Source organism: Balaenoptera musculus, chromosome 16 (genome assembly GCF_009873245.2).
Source record: "Balaenoptera musculus isolate JJ_BM4_2016_0621 chromosome 16, mBalMus1.pri.v3, whole genome shotgun sequence".
In the NCBI taxonomy this organism is placed as follows: domain Eukaryota; kingdom Metazoa; phylum Chordata; class Mammalia; order Artiodactyla; family Balaenopteridae; genus Balaenoptera; species Balaenoptera musculus.
Genome location: NC_045800.1, coordinates 31,390,234 through 31,414,654, shown reverse-complemented (window position 1 = coordinate 31,414,654; position 24,421 = coordinate 31,390,234). Strand labels below are relative to the sequence as shown.

At 39.0% G+C, this 24,421-nt stretch overlaps 1 protein-coding gene across 7 annotated transcripts in view; it reads left to right on the top strand.

Moving 5' to 3' along the window:
- The first annotated feature begins 8,073 nt into the window (after window positions 1–8,073).
- Window positions 8,074–24,421, top strand: part of LCOR (ligand dependent nuclear receptor corepressor) — a 128,669-nt gene continuing 112,321 nt past the window's right edge. For 3 of the 7 annotated variants that reach the window (XM_036828047.1, XM_036828056.1, XM_036828055.1), the window contains exons 1-2: window positions 8,496–8,909; window positions 9,192–9,265. In XM_036828047.1, coding sequence (XP_036683942.1) covers window positions 8,824–8,909; window positions 9,192–9,265 — 160 coding nt within the window. In that variant the 5' untranslated portion in view covers window positions 8,496–8,823. Of the gene's footprint in view, window positions 8,204–8,495; window positions 8,910–9,191; window positions 9,266–24,421 lie in introns of those variants that run through there. The other 4 variants (XM_036828057.1, XM_036828051.1, XM_036828052.1 and 1 more) reach the window with 4 other exon arrangements.

The following is a 24,421-nucleotide window of genomic DNA, read 5'->3' as shown; positions in this document are numbered from 1 at the left end:
TTTAAAAAAATAAATGTGAGGAAAAGATTGAGATGTCATTCATCACTTTAGGGTACTTATTCTCTTTCTTCTGAATATGAAGTGTCACCATCCCATGAATAGATGAATTGTTCCTTGTTTTATGTTGTACTGTATCTACAGTACTTCAAGTCTTCCACAGTGTGTGCCTTGGAATTTGTTACTTCTGCATTTCAGTTGATTTGGGAAGAACTGTTATTGGATCAATAAGACAATGTTTGAGAAGAAATTATAGACCTGTGCTTCAGGCAAAATAATAAGAGTCATAGCATATGTAACCATATAAGTCATTCAGCATAACACAGTTTTAGTGATAAAGGACAGTGTTCGAACTTTTGAAAAGGCATTTCAGGGAGAAATCCCAAATAAAAGAATAGTAACAGGATTTTATTTTTGAAAAAGAGTGTGAATTGGTTAACAGAATTATTAGATATATTCTAATGCTTTTATCACCTTTCAAAAATAACTGTAATTAGTCAGCCCAAGAGCTTTCATGCTCTGAAGATACAGAAATTTCAATAAAATGATGTAAAACTTCAAAGACTTAGTGGATAAGTATTTGTTAAATGTCAATAGCACAATGTTTAATTTATAGAGACTAAATAAAAGGGAAGTTTGACAGCTATCTTTTAATACATACAAAGCCAAGCTAGCATTTACCTTGATCTGTGATGCACTACAGTGAAAAAGATAAGAACCAAGTTATTGGAATCTCCTGAGTTCAAATTCCTTCATCTACCTGTTGTGTCAATTTGAGTAAGGTAGGTAAACTCTATGTGCTTTATTTTCCCTGTTTCTAAAATGAGATAAAAAATAGTACCTAACTTGTAGAATTATTTTAAGTATTAAATGAAATAAGGCAGGTAAAGTGCTTAGCTCAGGACTTAGCTTGGAGTCCTCACTCAATAAATAGTGAGGACTATTCGTCCTTCTATCATTATTAGTGATAATGTAGCTCCTTTCATTATTCCACAAATTCATATAAGTTACTCTGATTTTTTTCCTAAACTGATAGGTACTTAAGATGTCTGTATTGTCTTTTTGCAGTAATAATTACTGTATTGTCTGCAAGGAACATAATTAAGATTCATCCACAATGATGAAACTACTCTTTTTTTTTTTGGCCATGCCGTGCGGCATGCGGGATCTAATTTCCCCCACCAGGGATCGAACCCAAGAATGCTGCAGTGGAAGCATGGAGTCTTAACCACTGAACCGCCAGGGAAGTCCCAAAATTACTCTTTTTGATAACCTAGCATTATATCATATATCACATATCACATATCATATCATATCATACTCCTATAGGCCAGCATTGAAAGACAATTGTATAAGGAGTGAGCAGACGTGAATTCTACACCCAGCTCCATCTGTTCTGCTTCCATCCTTGAAGCTGATCTAAACCTCTAATGACACTGCACCTGCATCTTCAGACCCATGAAAATGACCTGGCTTGGGAGTCATATGCATCACTTCTGCTCACAGTTAGTTCATTGACCAGAACAAGTCACCCATTTGTTTGGGTAGCTGACACATAGCAGGCTCTGAATAACCAATCTTTTAAAAGATTAAATGAAAACAAATTAGAGTGGTTACTCAGTAATGAGTTGTTTTTGTTAGATGGGAAAATTATCAGATATAAACTTTGAAATGCACATTTTGCTAAATAAATTTCAGCAAGGATATTTAAGTACTTTTTGTGATTTTACCAAGCTTTATATTTCTTATTTAAATTAAACTTTTCTTTGAGGACTTCCTTTGGTTTTATATACTTTTATTTTGCCTAACTGTTCAGTTGCATTTTATACCTTTTCAGTCTTTAAAAATTGTAACACATTTTCCATGGAAACAACCTTTGTTTGCTACCTAGTTATAAATAACTTCTTCCTGGTGATTCTTTTTTCTTACAATTACCTAACAAAGACAATGGTGAACTGTTTGTTTTTTCCTGAAAAGCAAATGAACATGACACTATATACTTAGTTAACTATAGATCAGCATAGGATATGACTCCGAGGGCTTATGGAAAAACGGCACACTCACTCCTTAAAAGAAATTTTAAAAAATAATGCTAAAGATATTTCAGGTTTATCCCTACATCCTCTTGAAACTGCTTAAACCTTAGTCAATTAATTCTATTGTCATTCGGGAAAATACCTCATAAACTTAAATTTGCACTTAACGTTAGTGGCATACCTCACTCATGCCCACATTCTGATAGCCAGAATGGAGCAGGATTACCGGATGTAGCAGATACTGTTTTAATGCCCCACTCATATGCTCTTGGACCTTATCATTTTGTTATACAGATGCCCAAGACTTCCATTTACCAGCACCTGCATTTCTATATCTGAGGGCTTTCTGGCTCCTGGAGCCTGTTCGGTCTATGAACAGTGTAGGCAGAAGTCTGGGAAATTAATCCTTCCCCTGCACTCAGAGTAGATCTCAACCAATGACTAAGGGGCTTATGTATACTCCAGGTCCCTCATCCTTGAGGTGGGTTTATCTGAGGCACTGTGTCTTAGACTTCCCCAGAGAGATTTATTCCAGTTGCCCACAGTAGCAGTTTAAGAATGCATCCTTAACTGTCTTCCTTATTCTTCTGTCTCACTTCCCCACTCCATACTGATGTTTCCTGGAATCATCTCTGAAATAGACTACTCAAATTTAAATTCTTGTCTCAGGCTCTAAGACCATGGATCATGGGATCTACATAGATCTGTATGGCCAGTTTGCTCTCAGGGTAGCTGCACCCATTCACACTCTCACATGTGGTTCCTACTTCTCAATGACATTGACAACTTTTAGATTCAACTCATAGTTTTATTTTGTGTTTCTGTGATTACTAGTGAAACCCATTTCTTCATACACCTGTGGGCCATATGGTGTTCATACCTTTGGATTTCCCAATTATGCTCTTTTCCATTTTTCTATTGGGTTACCTATATTTTTCTTGATTTAGAATATTTCCCTGTATATTTTAGATATTAATTCCTTGTTGGTTTTAGATGTTGCAAATATCTTCTTCTAGTCTGTCAAGTATCTGTTAAATTCTTGACATAAATCTGTATGTATGGTGTCCTTTATAGACTGTTAATTCTGACGTAAAAAATACTATATATATTTATTATATATTAAAATATATAATGCTTTTTGAGGGGGTCTGGTTTACTAAGTTATTCCCACACCAAAGCCACAAAGACATTATTCTCCATGATCTCCCTCTTCCTATGCTAGTACCAGAGTAATGCTAGTACCACTCTAGCAGAGTGACTCTCTCCCTGTCACATGTCAGATTGTCTGGAAGCAGAAGCTGAGATGGACTTTGGGATGCAAAAGGTTTACTAAAAATTAGCACATGTGAAAGGGAGGGGAAGGAAGTAGAATTGGGCAGAGAAAGTAATTGAACTAAGATGCAGGTTGATAAAGCCTCAGGCAACCCAGTGAAGCACTTTGGAACAAATACTATTAATCATCAGCGTGTCCTGCATCAGGCTGAAATGGCCAGACTTTTATAGCTCACTTGCCCTCAGTCGCCATGTCCTGGCAGCCCTGGAAGGATGTGACCTTGGGCAAGAGAGTTCCCAGGAGATGAGGCTGACCCTCAAGCAGCTGAGAGCTGGAGGCTGTATAGTAGCTGCCCTCCCTGTAGCTGGGCAGTGAGTTCTTCCTCAAAGGAGGATGTAGGCTGTACACCTCCATGTCTAACATACTCTTCTTTGCTCTTCTTGTTAAAAATTGACATCATAATTATTCACAGATCTTTATTTTTCTTTATAAATTTTGGAAGGTTTTTTTTTGTGTTCCTTTTGGAATTTTGGTTGGAATGGCACAGAATGTATGCCATTCAATGTGAGGAGAATTGACATCCACTGGGTAGTGGTGTACCAAGTAGATGACATTTGGGTGGTGGCCAAATAGATGATGCGCTGGAGAAGGAACTGCAGAAGTAACAGGCCAAGGAGGCAGCCAGTGTAGTCAGGGGATTGTTAAATACAGAGGGGATCGAGCACATAATTATATATATGTCGAAGTCAATATGAAAAAAAAATATATGGGAGCCTGGTTTCACTGTCAAAAGGGGATTTACAAATATAGAGCAGGGAAAGTCTTACAAGTACTCAGAGGTGCTGGACTGGCATCGACTGCATCAGTGTAAACTCATGGTTTTTAAATATATTTAGTGATAGATTTAGAAATAGAGATAAATATATGCATATACATACATATATTTCCTAGCTCTGACAGCTGAAAGAACCTAGGCGCCACGATACCCCCATAGCAGTAAATGCACTGAGAGCCCAGATCTAGATTTCTGATTCCAGAGCTGAGGCAGAGAAAATACAAAATGAGCCTAGAACAACTAGTTGTACCAGAAAGTAAGGAAATGTTTATAGAATGATGGGGAAATGCCAACAGGACAAAAAGTGAGCTTGAAGGGACTTCCATTGGCCAAATCTGGGACAATTTGAGCATGAAAATAAACAGCTATAGCAAAACATTACAACCTATTGAATGAGATAGGAGTCCATATTGAAATAAATAAGTGAATAAACGAATAAATAAATATATAAATAGAAGGGAAAACTCTTCCTTATATTAGAATGTTAACTAGTAAATACAGAAGAAATGATGGACTGAGAAAATCACCATTTAATTATCATCATTGTGATGAGTGATTCAGGCAGCAATTAATGGATGTTAAGGCTGGTGGGCGAGGTGAGGAACAGAATATTGGCATAATCTCAGAATATCTCCCCATAAAATATTTATCATGTACAAAGGAAATAATGTGATCTTTATCATGGAAAAGACCACCTGACTAGATGAGCAAAGTTCTCATCACAGTGGTGTGAAGAGTTGACAGCATGAGCCCCCAGGGAGATGCAAAGAAGAGCCAGCCCCATTTCTGTGGTTTTCTTGTAAAAATGTATGTCCTAAGTCTAGTCATGAGGAACAGTAAATGGACCCAGTTGAGGATCATCCTATGGAATGAAAGCCCTGTTCTTTTTAAAACTGTCAAGGTCATAAAAAACAAGGAAAGACTGAGAAATTGCTCCAGGTTCAAGGAGACTGAAATACATGACAATTAAATTCAACGTAAGTTCCTAGATGGGATTTTGGACCAGAAAGGAAAAAAGACATTGTTGGGACAGAGAGTGAAATTTTAATGGAGTCTGTGTTGTATCAATGTTGATTTCCTGACTTGGAAGTTTATGTAATGGTTATGAAGGAGAGCGCCTTTGTTTTGTGGATATACGCACTGGATGTTTAGGGCTGATATGGTATCAAGTCTATAGATTTTTGTAAGATTGTTCATAAAAAGACTCAACCAAAACAATGAGACTATATATATATATATATATATATATATATATGTGTGTATGTTTAGGGCTGATAGGGTATCAAGTCTATAGATTTTTGTAAGATTGTTCATAAAAAGACTCAACCAAAACAATGAGACCATATATATATATACAAACACAGTGAAAGCAGATGTGGTAAGATATTACAATTAGGGAATCTAAGTGAAGAGGATATGGGAGTTCTTGCAACTTCTCTGTAATTTGAAATTATTTCAAAATACTTATGATACATATTCATATTCATATCTATTTATTTATTTGGCCATGCTGCACAGCTTGTGGGATCCAAGTTCCCCAACCAGGGATCGAACCTAGGTCCCTGCAGTGAAAGCGCCGAGTCCTAACCACTGGACCACCAGGGAATTCCCATACAGATTCATATTTAAAATAAACATAAAAACATATGTCCACACAAAAGTTTGTAGACAAATATTCATAGCAGCATTATCTATAATACCCAAAAAGTGAAAACAATCAAAATATCCATTAACTGGAATGGATAGGCAAAACATCGTATATCTGTACAATGAAATAGTATTCGGCAATAAAAAGGGAGTAGGTGTTGATACATGCTACAACGTGGATGAACCTCGAAAATACTGTGTTCGGTGAAAGCAACCAGTCACAAAAGACCACAAGTTGTAGGATTCCATTCATGTGAAATGTCTACAATAAGAAAATTCATAGAAACCAAAAGTAAATTAGCTGTTGCCAGGGGCTGAGGAGAGCGGGGGGAATGAGGAGTGACTGTTACTTATTTGGGCTTCCAATTCCATACCTCAAATTAGAGAATCTATACCTTATTTTAGAGTTGATCTCTTAAGTCTCTAGGATCCTCTTAATCTATATGGCTGAGACTCGTAAACAGATTGTGTTGAGGAAGTAATACCCTTGACTTGATGATTTTTAAACAACTTATATGGGGTTATTGGAAAATATATTAATTATTAACTCATTTTAGAGGAGCATGTTGTTCATTTATTTGAAACTTTATGAAACATACGTCCAAAAACCATAGGAACTTGGTTAAAAGCTAGCAAAGACTCAAACGCACCACCTAGCGGTGAAGACAGGAAGTTTCAGATTGGTGATGCAAGACGTCTTGCCATCACACGTGCAGGACGGCTGTCCATAGCAATCTTTTATCTTGTATTTGTCCTGTCCCCCTCATCACTCAGGATAGTTTCACGTACACAGAAATCCAATACTTCCTGACTTAATAGTTTGTTCATGTTCATTTGACGTACTTTTAAGCCAATGAAATATTGTTGACTTCTGAGAACTGTGGGAAAATCATTGGTTTTAAGATTTGCGGGGCTGAAGGTGCCTTTCTATTCATACATCTCAAACCCCTCCTACCCAAGAGGCCCACCTAGTCCATCTCTTTGTGGATGGACACGCCACTCCACAAGCGCCTGGTTCAGAGAACCAGGACCACTGCCTTTGAAAAGACAAAAATCTATACTCCAATGGGATCCTTGATGTCAAGTATTTAACGACTTTGTTTTACCTACTACAGTAATTAAAATTAAGTCTTCAAATTTAAATTTAAATATCTAAAAGCAGGAATGCACCATCCTTAATCTTAAACCCCAAAAGCAGGAAAGAGGTCAGAATCCTAGGGTACTGGGCCTATTGGTAAAGAGGGATCTATGCTGTTTTTTCTTTTGGTTTTGCATTCCGCTGCCGCTCCTCCCGCCCCCGCACTTTCTCCTTTCCTTTTTCACTCCATCTTTTTCCTCTCTTTTCTCTTTCTCTCCCAAATAACAGTCAAGTAATTAAGATCAGCACCATGTTTAAATGGAACAGGTAGTGCCCTGCACAGTGTGATTTAATTATCCCAGGTTTTCACCTGAAAATCCCCTTCGCCATCGAAAATATTTCTCTTCGAGTTCTTTCCTGAAATATTAAGCCATTTTCCAACACTCTGCCTTAATTATTGTTAATTAAGCCTTCTTTCGAAATATCATTCTCACTTTAGCACAATTTTTTAAAACCCCTTTCCACACAACACAGGAGGGGTTCTGAATATACCAATTTTAGAATTTTGCCTGTGATCAGCCTTGCTAATAGAAATCTCCTGGTTTTTAAATATTAACTTAAAACGTTTGATTTCAATTTTTTACTGGGTTTACGAATGCCGGCTGCCTTTCAATGACTTAAAATGTATCCTCACCTTTGAAAACTCTAGGGCTCGGTGCCTCCACGGGCATCCAGGCATTTATTCTTAATTCTGCTTCTTTAATAGGCTCCTGGGAGGAGCGGTTTCGATCTAGAAGTTCAGGGAAGCAGTTACCACAGAACTTGCAACAGTTGGTGTCAGGCGACAGGCAGGTTGGAAGTGATAAATGGGGCTGGTTTAAGAAACAAAAAGCCCCGGGAAGGGAAAGGTAGGGACAGCCGTGGCCTTGGGGGCTGTCAGTACGGGGCCGGCGGCGCCCAGCTCCGGCCGCGGGAAGGCGCCTGCCTGGGAGGCCAGAGGCGGCGGCGGCCGCGGAGACCGCAAGCCGGGAGATCGCGCAGCGTTGGGTGCGGGGCGGGCGCGCGCCCAAGCCGCCCCCGGGCCACGCCGGGGCCACCGCGAGGTGAGGCCAGCCCTGCCCCCGCGCCGCCCCCGGCGGGAGGCGCGACGCCCAGGCCGCGGGTGCGTGCGCGGCCCCGGGCGACGCGGCTGGGCGTGCGCGGGGCCGCGGCGGAGGCAGGGCCGGGCGGGCGGCAGAAGATGGCGAGGGTGTGTAGGCGGCAGCAATGCTCCGTTGAGAGACGCGGCTTTCGGCAAGAACTGGACTCTTGGCGCCACAAGCTCATTCACTGTGTAGGTGAGACCCTCCCCCGGCTGCCTCCGGCTCTCGGGCCACCCAGCCGCCGGCCGCCCGGAACGAGGGAGGGAGCCGGGAGAGAGCAATTGCCGCTCCGGCCCGCCCGCCCTCTTCGGCTTGGGCGTCCCCCTCCCCCACCCCCCGGAGTGCGGGCGCGCGCGACCTCCGGGAGGGCTCTCCGTGCTCGGGCCCCTCCCCTCCGCGCGCCCTCGCCGGGGCGGGCTCTCGGGCGGGAGCGCGTGCCCCTTCTCTCCTCCCTCCTTCCCTCCCTCCCTCCAGACCCGGCGGCCCGGCGCCGCAGCTGGCTTATTGTGGAGGCTCGCCGCGCGCCGCTGCCACTGGACCGGTGGCGGCGCCGCCGCCGGTGCCGCAGAGCCCAACGCGAGAGCTGGGGGGCGTGCTTGGCCGCAGCTCGACCCCCTGCTCCGCTCTGGCCGGCGCCTTCCGCATCGCACGCCGCCCCTCCCCCACGTGCCGCGGCGGCGCGCGCCCGTGTCCCCGCGTGCACGGGCGGCGGGCGGGCGCTCGGGCGTGTGCGAGGCGTGAGGTGGAGATGGGGGCGGAGGGAGCCGGAGCTGTCACAGGCCCCGGGTCCGCCTGACGGAGCCAAGTGGGGTGTCATGGCCGCGGGGGGCAGCGGCTGCACTTCCTCTGCGGGCGGCGGCGGCGGCAGCGGCCGGGGAGTTAATCCTCGACGCTCGGGTCGGTGTGTGTGTATTTGTGTTCGGTGTGTGCGCGGCGGGAGGAAGGGGGGTGGGACCGGGTCCGACCGGGAAGCCGGAGCAGGGGTCGCTCTTGTCCTCTCCTGGGGGATTTTCCGGAGCCGCCGCCTCGCCGAGAGCCTCGTCCGCCGCCCGCACCTCAGGCCGCCTCGGGTGGCTTTTTCCGTGCGGGCAGGAGGGAGTGTGGACGGGGTCGCCCCGGGAGGGGCCGGGCGGCCGAGCTGCGCCTCTCACACTGTGTGTTTTGTCTGTTTTTCTCTCCCAAGGTCCCGTTTCCCTCTGTGCGGCGGCCGGCGGGACCATAAGGGCTTAACTCATATATTTAACCCCCCTCCAAAAAGTAAGTGGCCCGTGTGGTGTCTCCGCTCCGCCCGCCGCCCCCTAGCCCCAGTCCGTCCTGTGTCTGACTCTCCTGTGCTCCAGCATTGTTATTTCCCCATCTTTGCTTCGGTGCTGCTGATGTGTGGGGAAATGTCTCTTGTCGTCCTCCGTCCCCCACGCCCAGTCCTCGGGGAGGCCCAGAATTCCAAACCGCCCCCCCCCCCGCGTGCGGAATGATCTTGGTCTTCCCAACAGAATCTAGGAGATTCTTTCCGTTCGCTTGGGCCCCTCATCCCCTCCTTCCCGACAGGGTTTCGTTGGAAGGAATTATGCAAATCCTGCTTTCTGGTGTCCATTCAGCGGCAATTTCATGCGGTGAGAAGTTCTCTTTGTTGTGCGAGGGGGAGAACAGACACTGATTTAATAGACATATCTGTTGGGGGGAAGGGTAGAGGGGGTGTGGAGAAGCTCAGTTTGGAAGAATTACAGCACTTGGTTAGCTCAGTGTCTTTGTGTTTGAGCTTTCTGGCTTGACAGGAGGGTATGCCCTTTACAATGTCCCACAAGGGATGTTTTCTATAATAGATTAAAAAACAAAACTGAAACTTTAAACAAGTGAAAAATAAGGTAACCTTTAGTTAGAGAATATAAACCTTTCCATTTCTGCGGTGTTTCATTATTAAAATGTATGTGAATTTTGTTAAGGGTTTAGACTGTACTATCAAAATTAATATAGGCAACAATGCTTTACAGTATCTGATATCACTTTGGTTGTCCACAGGTTAAAAGTATATTTTAAAGCATATACTTGTATAAATAATAAAGGTATGAATCTGCTTTTTGGTATAATATGTCTTGTGGATATATTTGAAAATTTCCCTCCTGCCAATCCAAGCCCAGCTCTGCCGTCCAGGAATCAGCCTTTTGGTTATTAGTTATCATTTACTCTGCTCTGTCTCTGCTTGTTTTATTCTTTGAAACCTATCTTAGGTTTGCTAAAATGTTACATCAGCTTTAGCACTTTTTGAATTATGTGTTATTTGTAACTATCATATAAGAGACCTTATAAGGCATGTAGAGGTTTTGAGAATCATGAAATTAATGAGTTTTCAGAATTGTGAGTTAATACAAAATCCTGAAATTATTTCGAAGAATTTTTAGTTCTTGTATTTGTTTCACTTTTTTAATGATTGGTCTTTTTTTTTCAGTAGGGCTTTTTAGTTTTTAAAAGATTTTGAAATTGAAAACTATAACCCTATAGATTTCTTAAATTACTGTTGCTTTAGTTTAGTTGGTTGTTTATCTTATTCTGATTCTTTTTGCTTTGAATCCTTGCCTTTTGCCTCAGGCCCCCTTTTTATCAGTCATTGCTTAGTGTTAGTGGCGAGTTACTGCTGCTTGACAAGACGTTTTTGTTTTTTGATTTTGGGGTTTTTTTTTTTTAACTAATAAAATCCTTCTGTTAAGTATCTGAATTGAATATCAAGTTTTAGATTCTTTTTTTGAGGGAGAATTTTAATCTAGTAATCAGTTTTTTTTAAAAGCGTTCTGTTAACTCCAAATCTCCACTTTCGAGGTAGTAAAGTTCAGGAGATTATTTAGAGTCCAGAGTGCAGATAAGTATTTTAGTCTGAGCAGTAATATATAGTTGATAGTCTCCCAACTAAAATCAATTGCGTCTCATATTTTCTCTTCTGTTGTATGTAATTTTGTTCTTTAGGAAAAGAGTTCTAAGTAAGTCAAATGTAGTGTTAACTTTCTATAAGAGCGGTGGCAATGATTTTTATTTATATATAATCCAAAAGGCAACTCTGTTTGTCACTAGCAAATGTAGTAATTCCTCTTTTATTTTAATGGATTGGTTCTGAACAGTTAACCTTCTATTTGATTCTCTTCACTGATTATCTTAATACTTTAGGGTCATTTGGTTCCTAAGTAATACTTAATTTATAGCAGTCTTTGGATTGAAAGTGAATTCTCATTTCCAAAGTCTAATACTCCCTTCTACTTTTTTTTTTTGGAGGGAGGTGAGGGTCAGGACTGTAGAGGTGGAAGTGAAGGTGTTCGTGTTTCCATTATTAGGTTTTAGTCGAATTGGAGTTAGCAGGTTCAGACAGTGATTATGATCAAGATGGGTATTTGGTAACCAGGTGATTATTGAGTCCTCTGGGACTAGAATGATATTCCATTCTGGGAAGATGGAGGTTCTCTCTGTTGCCTAATATGATGTAACCTATTGCTTGGCTGCTCGTCATCTTTGCTATATTCTCGAAAAGCTCTTCCCAACATAGGGGAAATTGTGATTATTTCAGCTTAGCTCTAACTTGGTGGAAAAAAGATAGCAGGATGAGTCTCTGACTTAACAGAGAGTTATTTCAAATTGCCCTAATTCCCTCAAATATGCTTATAGCTGGAGCAGTTCTAGGAAGCATCTGAATAATGGCATTTTTTTTAGCCTTATGGGGTTACACAGGATGGCCTGGAATTCCTTCCAGAGTGAGAATTAGGTATTCAATGTCTGTGGGGACTTGCCACTTCTGAGTACTTGCCTAATCACTTAGCTACTTGTACTAGTGCTGTTTTTAGGATCGAAAGGCGGTTAGGTAAGTACATAATTACTTTATTTAAATATTTATTAAGCATCTGTCTTGTATCAGTCACTGTGGGCAAACAAAGATATTGGGGAAGCTGCCTTAACATTCAAGAACTTTTATTAGTCCTTAGAAAAAATATAGTGTATTCAGTACAAGGCAAAATGTGCCATACGATAGTGAAAGCAAGTGCTGGGGGTGTTTGGAAGTGAAAGAAATCAGATGATGAAGAAAGGCTTCATGAAGAAGGTGGTGGATTTTTGCTTCATTTTGATGAAAATGGAGAAGGCATTCCTGTCATGTGAAACAAATAAGCAAAAGTACAAAAGGACAAGAGTGAGTTGTCTGTTTAAACTGCAGTCCAAGATTGGTGTAGGGAATGTATAGGTGATAAGTTTGCAGAGATAGATTGTTGGATTTTCTAATGCAGGTTAAGAAGTGGAGTCTCTTTGTTAGGCACCTTGGGGTTTGCAACACACCTCTCTCCTTAGCTCAGAAGAAGAATGTTTCCTTTATTTAAGGATTCCATTGTAAAATTCTACAATAATGATGTTGGTTGTTTTTTTAAATCACCTTGGCAGAGACAATATTGTTATCCACAGCAGTGTCTCTTCTAGGTAAGCTCATTTGGAGGCTGTACCTTATTCCATTGCACAAAACTCGTTTTTGAAGTTGCCTAAAATCAGTGGCATATTCATTCTTTGAGTCCCCTTAGTTTTGGGAAATTTTCATCCTTTAGAGTTTGGATTTGGTATTTGGAAACAGAAAATAATATTTTCTGCCACAAATAAAGGTACATATAAAATAATGAGATTGGTTTTTTTTCCTGCCTTGCAAACTGGCTCTGAAAGCTCAGCAGAGGGGCTTGATTTGTTTTGATGTGCCTCTGAACTTCTCTCTTGATTCGTATTTCCTTTATGTCCACCCGTCTGCTGAATGGAATCTGGATATTGGGTAGATGTGAGTAAACAAAGCTGTTATTTTTTGTAGTTTCAAGTTAAAGACTTGCCATTACTACCCTCCAAATTATCTTTACTCTATTTGCAAATATTTTTAAAAATCTTTTTACTGTTTGTTATACTTGCACATTGTTTTTGGGATAATCCCAGTGTGAAATATTTGCTAATTTTATTGACTGTCTCTTGTATGTGGGAAGTATCCCAAGTCCAGTGGTCCATACCCTGAATTTTTTCTTTTTTTAATTGAGATATGTATATACCATAAAATTCACCCTTTTAATTCATACAATTCAGTGGTTTTTAGTTTATTCACAAGATTGTGCAAATATCACTAATTCTCTAACACTTTCATACCCAAAAAAGAAACCCTATACTCATTAGAAGTCATTTCGCATTTCTCCTATGACCCAGTCCTTGGTAACCCCTAATCTACCTCTGTTTCTGTGGATTTGCCTATTCTGGACAATTCATATAAATGTAATATTATAATATGTGGCCTTTTGTGTCTGGCTTCTTATCATGTTTTCAGAATTCATCCATGTACTGGCATATATCAGCACTTTATTGCTTTTTATGGCTAACTAATATTGCATTGTATGGACATACTATATTTTGTACATCCATTCATCAGTTGTCAGACGTTTGAGTTGTTTCCACTTTTAGCCTGTTATGAAGAAGCTGCTGTGAACTTAAGCAGCATTATTCGTGTGGACGTTTGTCTTTTTTTCTTTTGGGTACGTACTTCAGAGTGAACTTGCTGTGTCATGTAGTAACTTTTAATGTTGAGGAACTGTTAAACTGTTTTCTAAAGCGGCTGCAGTATTTTACGTTCCCAGCAGCGGTGTAGGAGGATTTCAGTTTCTCCACACCCTTGCCAACACTTGTTACTGTCTGTCTTTTTGGTTATAGCCATTCTAGTGTGTAGGTATGAACTAGTATGTCATTGTTGTTTTGATTTGCATTTCCCTAATGACCATTGATGTTGAGCATCTTTTCATTTGCTTGTTGGCCATTTGTATATTTTCTTTGGAGAAACGTCTCTTCAGATCCCTAGCCAATTTTTTAACTGATTGTCTTTTTATTGTTGTCTTTTTATTGTTGAGTTGTAGCATATATTCTGGATGCTAGACCCACATCAGTATATGATTTGCAAAAGTTTTTTTCTTATCATACCCTCAGTTTGAGAGTAGTTAGATCAGAAGATAATCTGCAGCATTATTCCTGTGCAGGGAATAATGGATGTTGTAATGGAGTGATCAGAATGAACCAGAATTACTCAGGAAAGGCTTCCTTAAACATCCTTTTCCATGAATTATTAAAATTGTTATTTGATGGAGTTTTGTAATAACACAGATATACTTTGCTATCCAAATCTTCTAAGTTTTTGCCTTTTTTTAGTGAGGGTTCATATTTCAAGTTCAAATAATGTGGTAAACCATGTTATTTGAATCTGTTCTATACCTGAGTTTTGGATAGTATATAATCAAGGTTTAGGTGGAAAAGGATATCTTTTCTCTATATAGACATTTTGTCTGAATCTATTCTGTGTCTGGTGTTCATGGTGTTACCATCTTATATCTGCACAGCACATTTTATATTTTTTTAGAAAACTTTCACATTATTTTATTGTCTTTATTTAGAAATGTAGAAAATTAAAGATGGGTATTAAAAAACTATTGGTCAGTTGGGAAACATTGAGTAATAACTCTTGTTAAAGTAATAAGGGGATTTCCTTTAGCATAAATGTTTCCCTTTTATCCACAGAAATAATTTTATGATATTTTAATGTTTGAAATAGTTACCTAATTTCTCAGGTAAAAGTAGAATACAGAGCTGAACTTCTCCAGAAACACACTTTTTAATTTAATTTGCTTCAATTGCTGTATAAAATTACATAGTAATTTTCTATCTCTATTAATGATGGTACATATCAAGACTAACTTTTTGGGTTAGAAGCTGTGAATACCACCAGTATTATTTCCCATGAGAATTATTATTATTGGAAAAACTGTTGTATGATGAACGTTTTCATTTTTGTTGTTTACTAGATAGTCTTTGACTGTTATTTGGTCTCATGATTAGCTTATTTTTCATAAGCTCTGAGTCATTTTATTATCATCATTATTAACAAATGATTATTGTATGTTTTTTTCTTATTAGTTGATTTTTTAGAGATTTCCAGAGGGTAAAGGCATGTTCTCCCTCTCCTAAGCTGCCAATATAAAGGGGAAGAAAAACTAATTTAAAAAGATCTACAGGTTGTGTGTTGCTTGGTAAAAGAAAATCCCACATCTGAAAATGTGAATGTACTACAAAAAATGTATCTTGTGTTACAACAGAATTCATCTTGATTTAATATAAGAAACATGCTCCACTAGTACATGTAGAATTATTATTGGTTTATACAAATTTCAAAAATAAGTTTACCATGTGTACAGAGGAAGAAATTGTTGAATTTGTTAAATTGAGGCATGCTTATGTTCAGTTTGATGCTCTGTTTTTTTTTGTTTGTTTTTTTTAAATTTTTATTTATTTATTTATTTATTTATGGCTGTGTTGGGTCTTCGTTTCTGTGCGAGGACTTTCTCTAGTTGTGGCAAGTGGGGGCCACTCTTAATCACGGTGCGCGGGCCTCTCATTATCGCAACCTCTTGTTGCGGAGCACAGGCTCCAGACTGCACGTCAGTAATTGTGGCTCACAGGCCCAGCCGCTCCGCGGCATGTGGGATCTTCCCAGACCAGGGCTCAAACCCATGTCCCCTGCATTGGCAGGCAGATTCTCAACCACTGCGCCACCAGGGAAGCCCTGATGCTCTCTTGTTTTTCATGTATTTTTTATTGTCCCCAATGCATGGGTATTTTTCTTTTTAATTAATTAATTAATTAATTTTTGGCTGCATTGGGTCTTCATTGTGGTGCACGGACTTCTCATTGCGGTGGCTTGTTGCAGAGCACGGCCTCTAGACGCATGGGCTTCAGTAGTTGTGGCACACAGGCTCAGTAGTTGTGGCTTGCGGGCTTTAGAGCACAGGCTTAGTAGTTGTGGCGCATGGGCTTACTTACTCTGCGGCATGTGGGATCTTCCCGGACCAGGGATCAAACCCACGTCCCCTGCGTTGGCAGGCGGATTCTTAACCACTGCACCACCAGGGAAGTCCCAATGCACTGGTATTTATGGGCTTTTACCTGAATGCTCCCCTTCCTCTCAGTCAATGTAGGCATATTTTCTAAGTCATTTGTAGGTATTTTTCTCTATACCTACCCACAGGATATTCTCCTGTTCTGTTTTACCTGTCTTTTCATCTTTTAGGTACATGATTTATCAAAAGTAGAAGGGATGCTAGAACTTGTCTTCTTGTCCAACCATATTAAAGGGAAAAAATTTTTTTTTAAATCTTTCAATTTTGAAAACTTCAAACATACACAAAAGTAGAAAGAATAGTATAGTGAACACACCCAGCTCCATCAACTAATGGCTGTTATTCATTCCCACAAGATTACTTTGAAGCAAATCCCAGACATCATATTTAGTATTGAATCTTTTTGCAACCTGCCTGTATAATATCATCTCCTTCTTCCCACCTCCCATCCCCATCAAGTGGTTCATAACTTTAAAGAAATGAGATATTATCTAAATATGGAGAAGACTGGTTGTTGTTTTGTCTTATTAATGTTCCTTAAGAGCTGTCATATGTTGAGTATTTACTATGTGCCAGACAAGAGCCCTTTGAAGTTAATATGTGTTTTACAGGTGGAAAAACGGAATTTGGAAAGATTAAGGATTTCATTTATGGTCACTCAGCTAAAGAGTGGTAGACCTGGGATGGGAATTCAAAAGCCTGTGCTATAAAACATTAAAGCATACGCCCTTTTTTTAGACTTTCTTATTTGGTTCCACCAAGTTGCCTTTTCTTTCTTTGTTCCCTACTACTGATGGCATACTCAATTTATATTACAGTAAAGAATTCTACTCATAATATTATCATAAATGGTAGCATAATTCTTTCAATACCCTGGCCTAAAATGTCTTTCCCTCTTCTCTTCAGTGTTATGGTCTAGTTTGTCTATCCTTTTTCTTCTCAAATTTTTAGTTTTGTTAGAGCTAAGTAGGTTTGAGCTGAATGCTTCCACTGGCTTAGTTTTCCTTCATACGTTGCTAGACTGGCCTTTCTTCACCATTGGCTGAGATCTGAGCATAGGTTTTGAAGAGGAAAGATAGCAAAGGATATCCAGGTGATCCTGGGCCTTAAGCTTGGTGAACCTTCCACGTGGACCAGCTTAGTTGACAGAGCACTTTGAAATTTGTAACAAAAGCATTATAGTAACAGTGTGTAGGTACCTGGCCTTTCCTTCTATTCATATCCTTCCCAGAAACCTCAGGTGTGGACAGAGGGGGAACAGGGTAAAGCAGATTGAGGTCAAGATTCAGGATTCCTGGATTTTAGTCAAATGCTTTTTGAGTTCTAACCTCCTATGACTTAGATTTGGTACTTGGTTATAAATGTTTCAAAACGTGATGGAAAGCAAAGTTGCTGAGTAGTGTATAATTGCTGAGAAGGGGAGGGAGCAATTTGGCAGATTTTTAAAAAATTTATTTATTTGTTTTTATTTTTGGCTGTGTTGGGTCTTTGTTGCTGCACGTGGGCTTTCTCTAGTTGTGGCAAGTGGGGGCTACTCTTTGTTGTGGTGCGCGGGCTTCTCATTGCAGTGGCTTCTCTTGTTGCGGAGCACGGGCTCTAGGCGCGCAGGCTTCAGTAGTTGTGGCACGTGGGCTCAGTAGTTGTGGCTCGCGGGCTCTAGAGCGCAGGCTCAGTAGTTGTGGCGCATGGGCTTAGTTGCTCTGCGGCATGTGGGATCTTCCCGGACCAGGGCTCAAACCCATGTCCCCTGCATTGGCAGGCGGATTCTTAACCACTGAGCCATCAGGGAAGCCCCAGATTTTTTAAATGATACGCTAGTTTGGTAATTCAAGCATCACCGGTCTCAGACTAATGCTACATTAGTAGATACAGGAAGATGTGACAAAGGTAAGTGGGAGAAATTCCCATCAAAATAAAATGGGAAGCTCTTTGCCTTCACTAAGAATAAAATGTGAGAGGAACATAAATATCTGTGAATATGTGCCTGTGTTGAAATGTGGCTTTTTCATTGCATGGTTAATGATATAAATACTTACTAATCTTGTCATATGTGTTAGGTTATGTGAATTTTCATTCAGCTAGTAAGGAAACTGATGAAGTTTATCTTGTATAAACGGGCATTGATTTAATTTATTTGAGCACAATAAAATGAAACTTTAATTATGGGTGGGCTAAGAAGTCCATAAATCTTTGGGAATAGTTATTTGAAAAAACCTTTAAGCTGGTCATTTTTCTGAGTGTTTAATGTAATTAATACATCTTTAAAAAATGATTTAGTTAATATACCCCTACGTAAAACGATCAGTGTGTTAATATTTTACTTATTGTTTATTTATTGGAAACCTAACAATTATGCTTAGCAGTATTTTTATAATACTTAATATGTTAGATACCCTATGTAGAGCTGGTTTTTGTTCTGGAAAGAGAATACATCAGGATAAAAATAATGAAATAATATGGATTAATTTCTAACAATTTTTTGAGAGGTACTGAAGTTTTGCTGTATGACTTTTTCAAAAGAAAAGCAGGTATGATTAAAGTGATAAGGCTGTGTGCCATGTGAGACTTGTACAACCAATGTTTAGTTGTATATACATATATTTTCTATGTATAGCTTTTTACTGTGGAGTATTTACTAAAATAGATTTTGGCATGTTAAAATAAACAGGCATATACAGAGAGTCAAATCCATATAGTCTCTTGATAACCATTTCAAGACCCATGGCTTATGGCTACAATCTTATCTAAAAGATAACATTCCCTTTGACCCCTTTCTCCTTAGGCAAAGAACTTCCGTTTAATTTTCATGTAACATATCCAAATCAAAGATTGTTTTATTTTATTGGTGATAGGCAAGGGTAAATTCATAAATGGGGTAAAGATAAAGAAGAGAAACTAGAATTTTCCACATTAAGTGAGAAGACTTTAGGTAGGAATTATAAGAAGCTGTAAACCTATGTGGGACTTAATTTTTATAAAAAATAAGTAGGCCACATAAGTGATAGTCCAACCTGAATGAGTTGTTTTTTGGTCAAGACTATTAAAGTATTAAGAAGATTGAATTATCCACAGATTTTGATCTGTTAAAACCAAGGGAATGTAAATTAGTGGAGAAGAGTATTCTGATACAATTACATTGATTAAAAATTAGCTGACATTGTGGTAAAGACAAGGAACCAGAGGTGTTGATAACCGAGACAATTTTTGCCTTTTTTTCCCTTTTCCTGAGAACTTAAACTTTATTTTGGAAAAAGTGGAAGGTTTGTTACTGTTAAGTGATTAATAAATATTTATGTATTTATGATACTACTCGATAGGAATTATTTGTTAAAACTATACGAAGATGTCTAGGTAAAATATTTTTAGAAATTACTCTACCTAAGTCAGCCAATCCACATTTTGTCAGATATTCTTTAGCAGGTAATCCAGAGGAGATCAACTGATTTGAGGAATATGAGTGTATATCCAGTTATAAGCAGAAAAGACGGTAAAGAATAAAGGCTATATTAAGAAACAGGAAGGATCTGTTGTCAAGTCATGCTGCTGCTAATGTCTGGTTTCTGTGACTCAAGAACAGAAGTGTACATAATGATGGTAATGACGTTGTTACATATAACTGGATTGTGAAATAAGCAGCACACTTTATTTTTTTTTAATTTTTTTTAAAAGAAATTTCGTTTTGGCTGTGCTGGGTATTCATTGCTGCGAGCGGGCTTTCTCAAGTTGCAGCGAGTGGAGGCTACTCTTTGTTGCGGTGTGCAGGCTTCTCATTGCTGTGGCTTCTCATTGCAGAGCACGGGCTCTAGGCATGCGGGCTCAGCAGTTGCGGAACACGGGCCCTAGAGCGCGTGGGCTTTAGTAGTTGTGGCGTGCAGGCTCAGCAGTTGTGGCACACGGACTTAGTTGCTCCGCGACATGTGGGATTTTCCCAGACAAGAGTTCGAACCTGTGTCCCCTGCATTGGCAGGCGGATTCTTAACCACTGCGCCACCAGGGAAGTCCAGCAGCACACTTTAAAACTTGATGCTGAAAGGATACTTACTTTCAGATGGCAGAATTTGCAGGAACTTAAGATGTTTGGTACAGTAAGGATTTGGTACAGTCTAGGATTCTGCCAAGAATCAGGAATGAGTAACTTGCTTTTGCGCGAGGTAGCTTCTCATTCATATGTCTTATCTATTCTATATATCTCCATTTTTCTATATACACTTTTCTTTTTCTCTCTTTTTGTGCATGTAACATAAATTGATACACGTTTGGAATACATAAAATGAGAAGTAAACTGAATTAATTTAAAAAACAAATACGTATGTATTTTAGTCTGGGGAAACAGACATCTTCAGAAGCCCATGCAGATAAGAATGACTTTAGAAGTAGAAAAACAGTGGTCATAGTTAAGAGAATGAAATTCACTAGACAGAGATAAGGGATGAAATATATTCAGTAAACTTTTGTTAGTGAATATTTTTAGCTCTATTTGCATCACTGTTAATTAAGTTCATAAAACAGTTTTATTTTGATATAATGCAAATAGTTTTGTCTCTCCTGTGGCTTTCTCTATTTATGAATTTTAAAAAACTTAAGGGGTGCAATCTTTCTTGAAGTTAAGCATTAGTTCTTCCATTTTTTTTGAAGAAATTAGTTTTATTTTTTAAATTTATTTTTTAATACTGAATGAAAGATTTTTTTTTTAGTTTTTATTGGAGTATAGTTATTTTACAATGTTGTGTTAGTTTTTCCTGTACAGCAAAGTGAATCAGCTATATGAATACATATATCCTCTCTTTTTCGGATTTCCTTCCCATTAGGTCACCACAGAGCATTGAGTAGAGTTCCCTGTGCTATACAGTAGGTTCTCATTAGTTATCTAATTTATACACAGTATCAATAGTGTATGTATGTCAATCCCAATGATTGTTTAAATCTTTATGATTCTTTAAATTCTTTAGTGCTTCACAATTTTCAAGTTTCACATATGTGATTTCATAAAATCCCATAATAACCCTTTTTTAAATTCCCTACCCCTATATTGCACCTTTGCTCTCCCCACTGGTAACCACTAGTTTGTTCTCAAACTGTGAGTCTGCTTCTTTTTTGTTTTATTCACTAGTTGGTTGTATTTTTTAGATTTCACATGTAAGTGATATCATTTGGTATTTGTCTTTCTCTGACTTATTTCACTTAGCATAATGCCTTCCAAGTGCATCCATGTTACAGAATGGCAGAATTTCATTCTTTTTTATGGCTGAGTAGTGTTTGTTGTAGATATGTAACACATCTTTTTTATCCATTCATCTGTTGATGGACTTTTTATTTTACGCCACGTTATATGAAGAATATTTGAACTTACAGAGAAAACAATGTTAAAAAATAATTTTAGACATGAATTTAAGTGCATTTCAAATATTAATCATATTTAGCTAACCCTTTAAAGATTGTATCTCAGTAGGATGGAAGAGGTGATTAAATGTACTCTGCATTCAGAAGTTTAATTCCTCTCATTAGTTCTCCAACTGTTAACCACATTCAGAGGCTCATTTTGAAAATACTTGCATATAATAGTAATAGTAGAGGTCCATTTTGGAAACACTTGCACATTAAAACAATAATAAAAGGTGGCTTTGAGTCAGGCAGACCTGGTTACAAATTTATCTTCACACTTTACCAGCTATGGGATGTAGAGAGAACTAATTTCAGTTTATCCCTATAATAAATACTGTGTAGGACGGTTGTGAGAATTGAGAAAGAGGCAGAGAACTTTGTCTTTGCTTAATAAATAATAGATCACTTGAAAAAAAAAACTGTTGAAGCTGATCCATAGAATTTGCTCTTTGGATATACTCTTTAAAATAACGCAATTTAATTTCTTTTAAACATATTTTGTAATATAGAACAATAATTGTTCTGTCTGGATTTTAAGTTGCACTGTGTTTGGTCTATCCAAAACTTTTACATATTTACAAGTTCCTGTAATGGTTTGGGTGATGACATTTATGTATGATAAACATTATGACATTTATTGGTATATCCTACAGGATAGAGTAGCAAAAAATACTCAATTTTTGTTCTTTGCCAGCTAAGAGAACCTACTACATGTTTTTTCTTAGGTTAAAAAGAAATAGTAGATTTTCTCTAGGTTAAAAAATGGTTGCATCTTGGGCAGTGGAATGGAATGGGAAAAACCTCAAGGCAGGAGCACTGGGTTCTGGCATAAGTATGACTACAACTATATGATTTTAAGCAAATACATCACTTAATCTCTCTGCATCTTGGTTTCCTTATTTGTAAAATGAGAACATCTTGGAGAACCTGATTACAATATTTCAAGAAAAATTACTGTGTTGATTTTCACCATTGAATAGTTTGGGGATGGTTGACATGAAATCCATTCGGAAATAGAATATTCATATTGTGTATAACAGGGCAACAAAGCTAAACTAAATAATGTGCTCAAAGATGTTTGTCTTAAAAGACACATGCACCCCAGTGTTCATTGCGGCACTATTTACAACAGCCAGGTCATGGAAGCAACCTAAATGCCCATCGACAGACAAACAGATAAAGATGTGTGGTACATATATACAATGGAATATTACTCAGTCGTAAAAAGGAACAAAATGGGGTTATTTGTAGAGACGTAGATAGACCTAGAGACTGTCATATAGAGTGACGTTAAGTCAGAAAGAGAAAAACAAATATCGTATATTAGCACATATATGTAGAATCTAGAAAAATGGTACAGATGGACCTGTTTGCAAGTCAGAAATAGAGGCACAGATGTAGAGAACAAACGTATGGACACCAAGGGGGGAAAGGGGAGGAGGGATGAATTGGGAGATTGGGATTGACATACATACACTAATATGTATAAAATAGGTAACTAATGAGAATCTGCTGTGTAGCATAAGGAACTCCACTTCGCTGTACAGTAGACACTAACACAACATTGTAAAACAACTGTACCACAATTACAAAAAAAAATGTCTTCTAAAATGTTCATGAGAATAAAGACTCTTCATCTTTAAGTAGAAAGCAGGATGTGTAAGGAATGGGCAGCAGCTCCTCAAACTCATGCAAAATACGTAACTAACTTTTCTCACTAAGAATATTAGCTAAACACTCACAAGGTGAGAGGAACTTAGTCTCATTTAGCTAATAATAGTTATATCTGCATTTCATATAGAAAGATGTAAATGCATTTTCTTTTGTTTATTCAATTTATTTTTTAAAAAAATTCACCCATTTCTCCCACCCATCACCCCACCCCCTATTCCTGGCAGTCACCAGTCTGTTCTCTGTATCTGTGAGGTTGGTTGGTTGGTAGGTTGGTTTGTCTGTTTGTTTGCTTGTTTGTTTGTTTCAGGTCTAACAGAGATCATGTGGTATTTGTCTTTCTCTGACTTATTTCGTTTAGCATAATGCAATCAAAGTCATCCATGTTTTCACAAATGGCAAGATTTTGCTCTTTTTTATGGCTAAACAATATCCCAGTGTGTGTGTATTTGTGTATACACACACACAATTTTTTTATCCATTCATACATCAGTGAACACTTAAGTTCTTTCCATATCTTGGGTATTGTAAATAATGCTGCAGTGAACGGGGGTGCATACATCTTTTTTTTTTTTTTTTTTTTTTTTTTTTTGGCCACGCTGCATGGCTTGCAGGATCTTAGTTCCCTGACCAGGGATCAAACCTTGGTCCTTGGCAATGAAAGCATGGAGTCCTAACCACTGGACCTCCAGGGAATTCCCCACATACATCTTTTTGAATTAGCATTATTTTTTTTTGGAAAATACCCAGAAGTAGAATTGCTGGATCATATGGTAATTCTCTTTTTAATTTTTTGAGGAAACTTCATACTGTTTTCCACAGTGGCTGCATCAATTTTCATTCTCACCAATGGTGCAGAAGGGTTCTTTTTTTCTTAACATCCTTGCCAACACTTGTTATTTCTTTTTTTTTAAATTTATTTTATTTATTTTTGGCTGTGTTGGGTCTTCATTGCTGCACACGGGCTTTCTCTAATTGCAGCAAGCAGGGGCTACTCTTCATTGTGGTGCACAGGCTTCTCATTGTGGTGGCTTTCTCTTGTTGCAGAGCATGGGCTCTAGGCACGCAGGCTTCAGTAGTTGCAGCATGCGGGCTCAGTAGTTGTGGCTCGTGGGCTGTAGAGCACAGACTCAGTAGTTGTGGTGCACGGGCTTAGTTGCTCCGCGGCATGTGGGATCTTCCCGGACCAGGGCTCGAACCTGTGTCCCCTGCATTGGCAGGTGGATTTTCAACCACTGCGCCACCAGGAAAGCCCCGTACAGTTGTTATTTCTTGTCTTTTTGCTAGTAGCCTCTCTAGCAGATGTGAGGTGATATCTTATTGTGATTTTGATTTGCATTTCCCTGATGCTTAATGGCGTAGAGCATCTTTTCATGTCCTGTGGCCATCTGTAATGTCTTGTTTGGAAAAATGTCTATTCAGATCTGCCCTC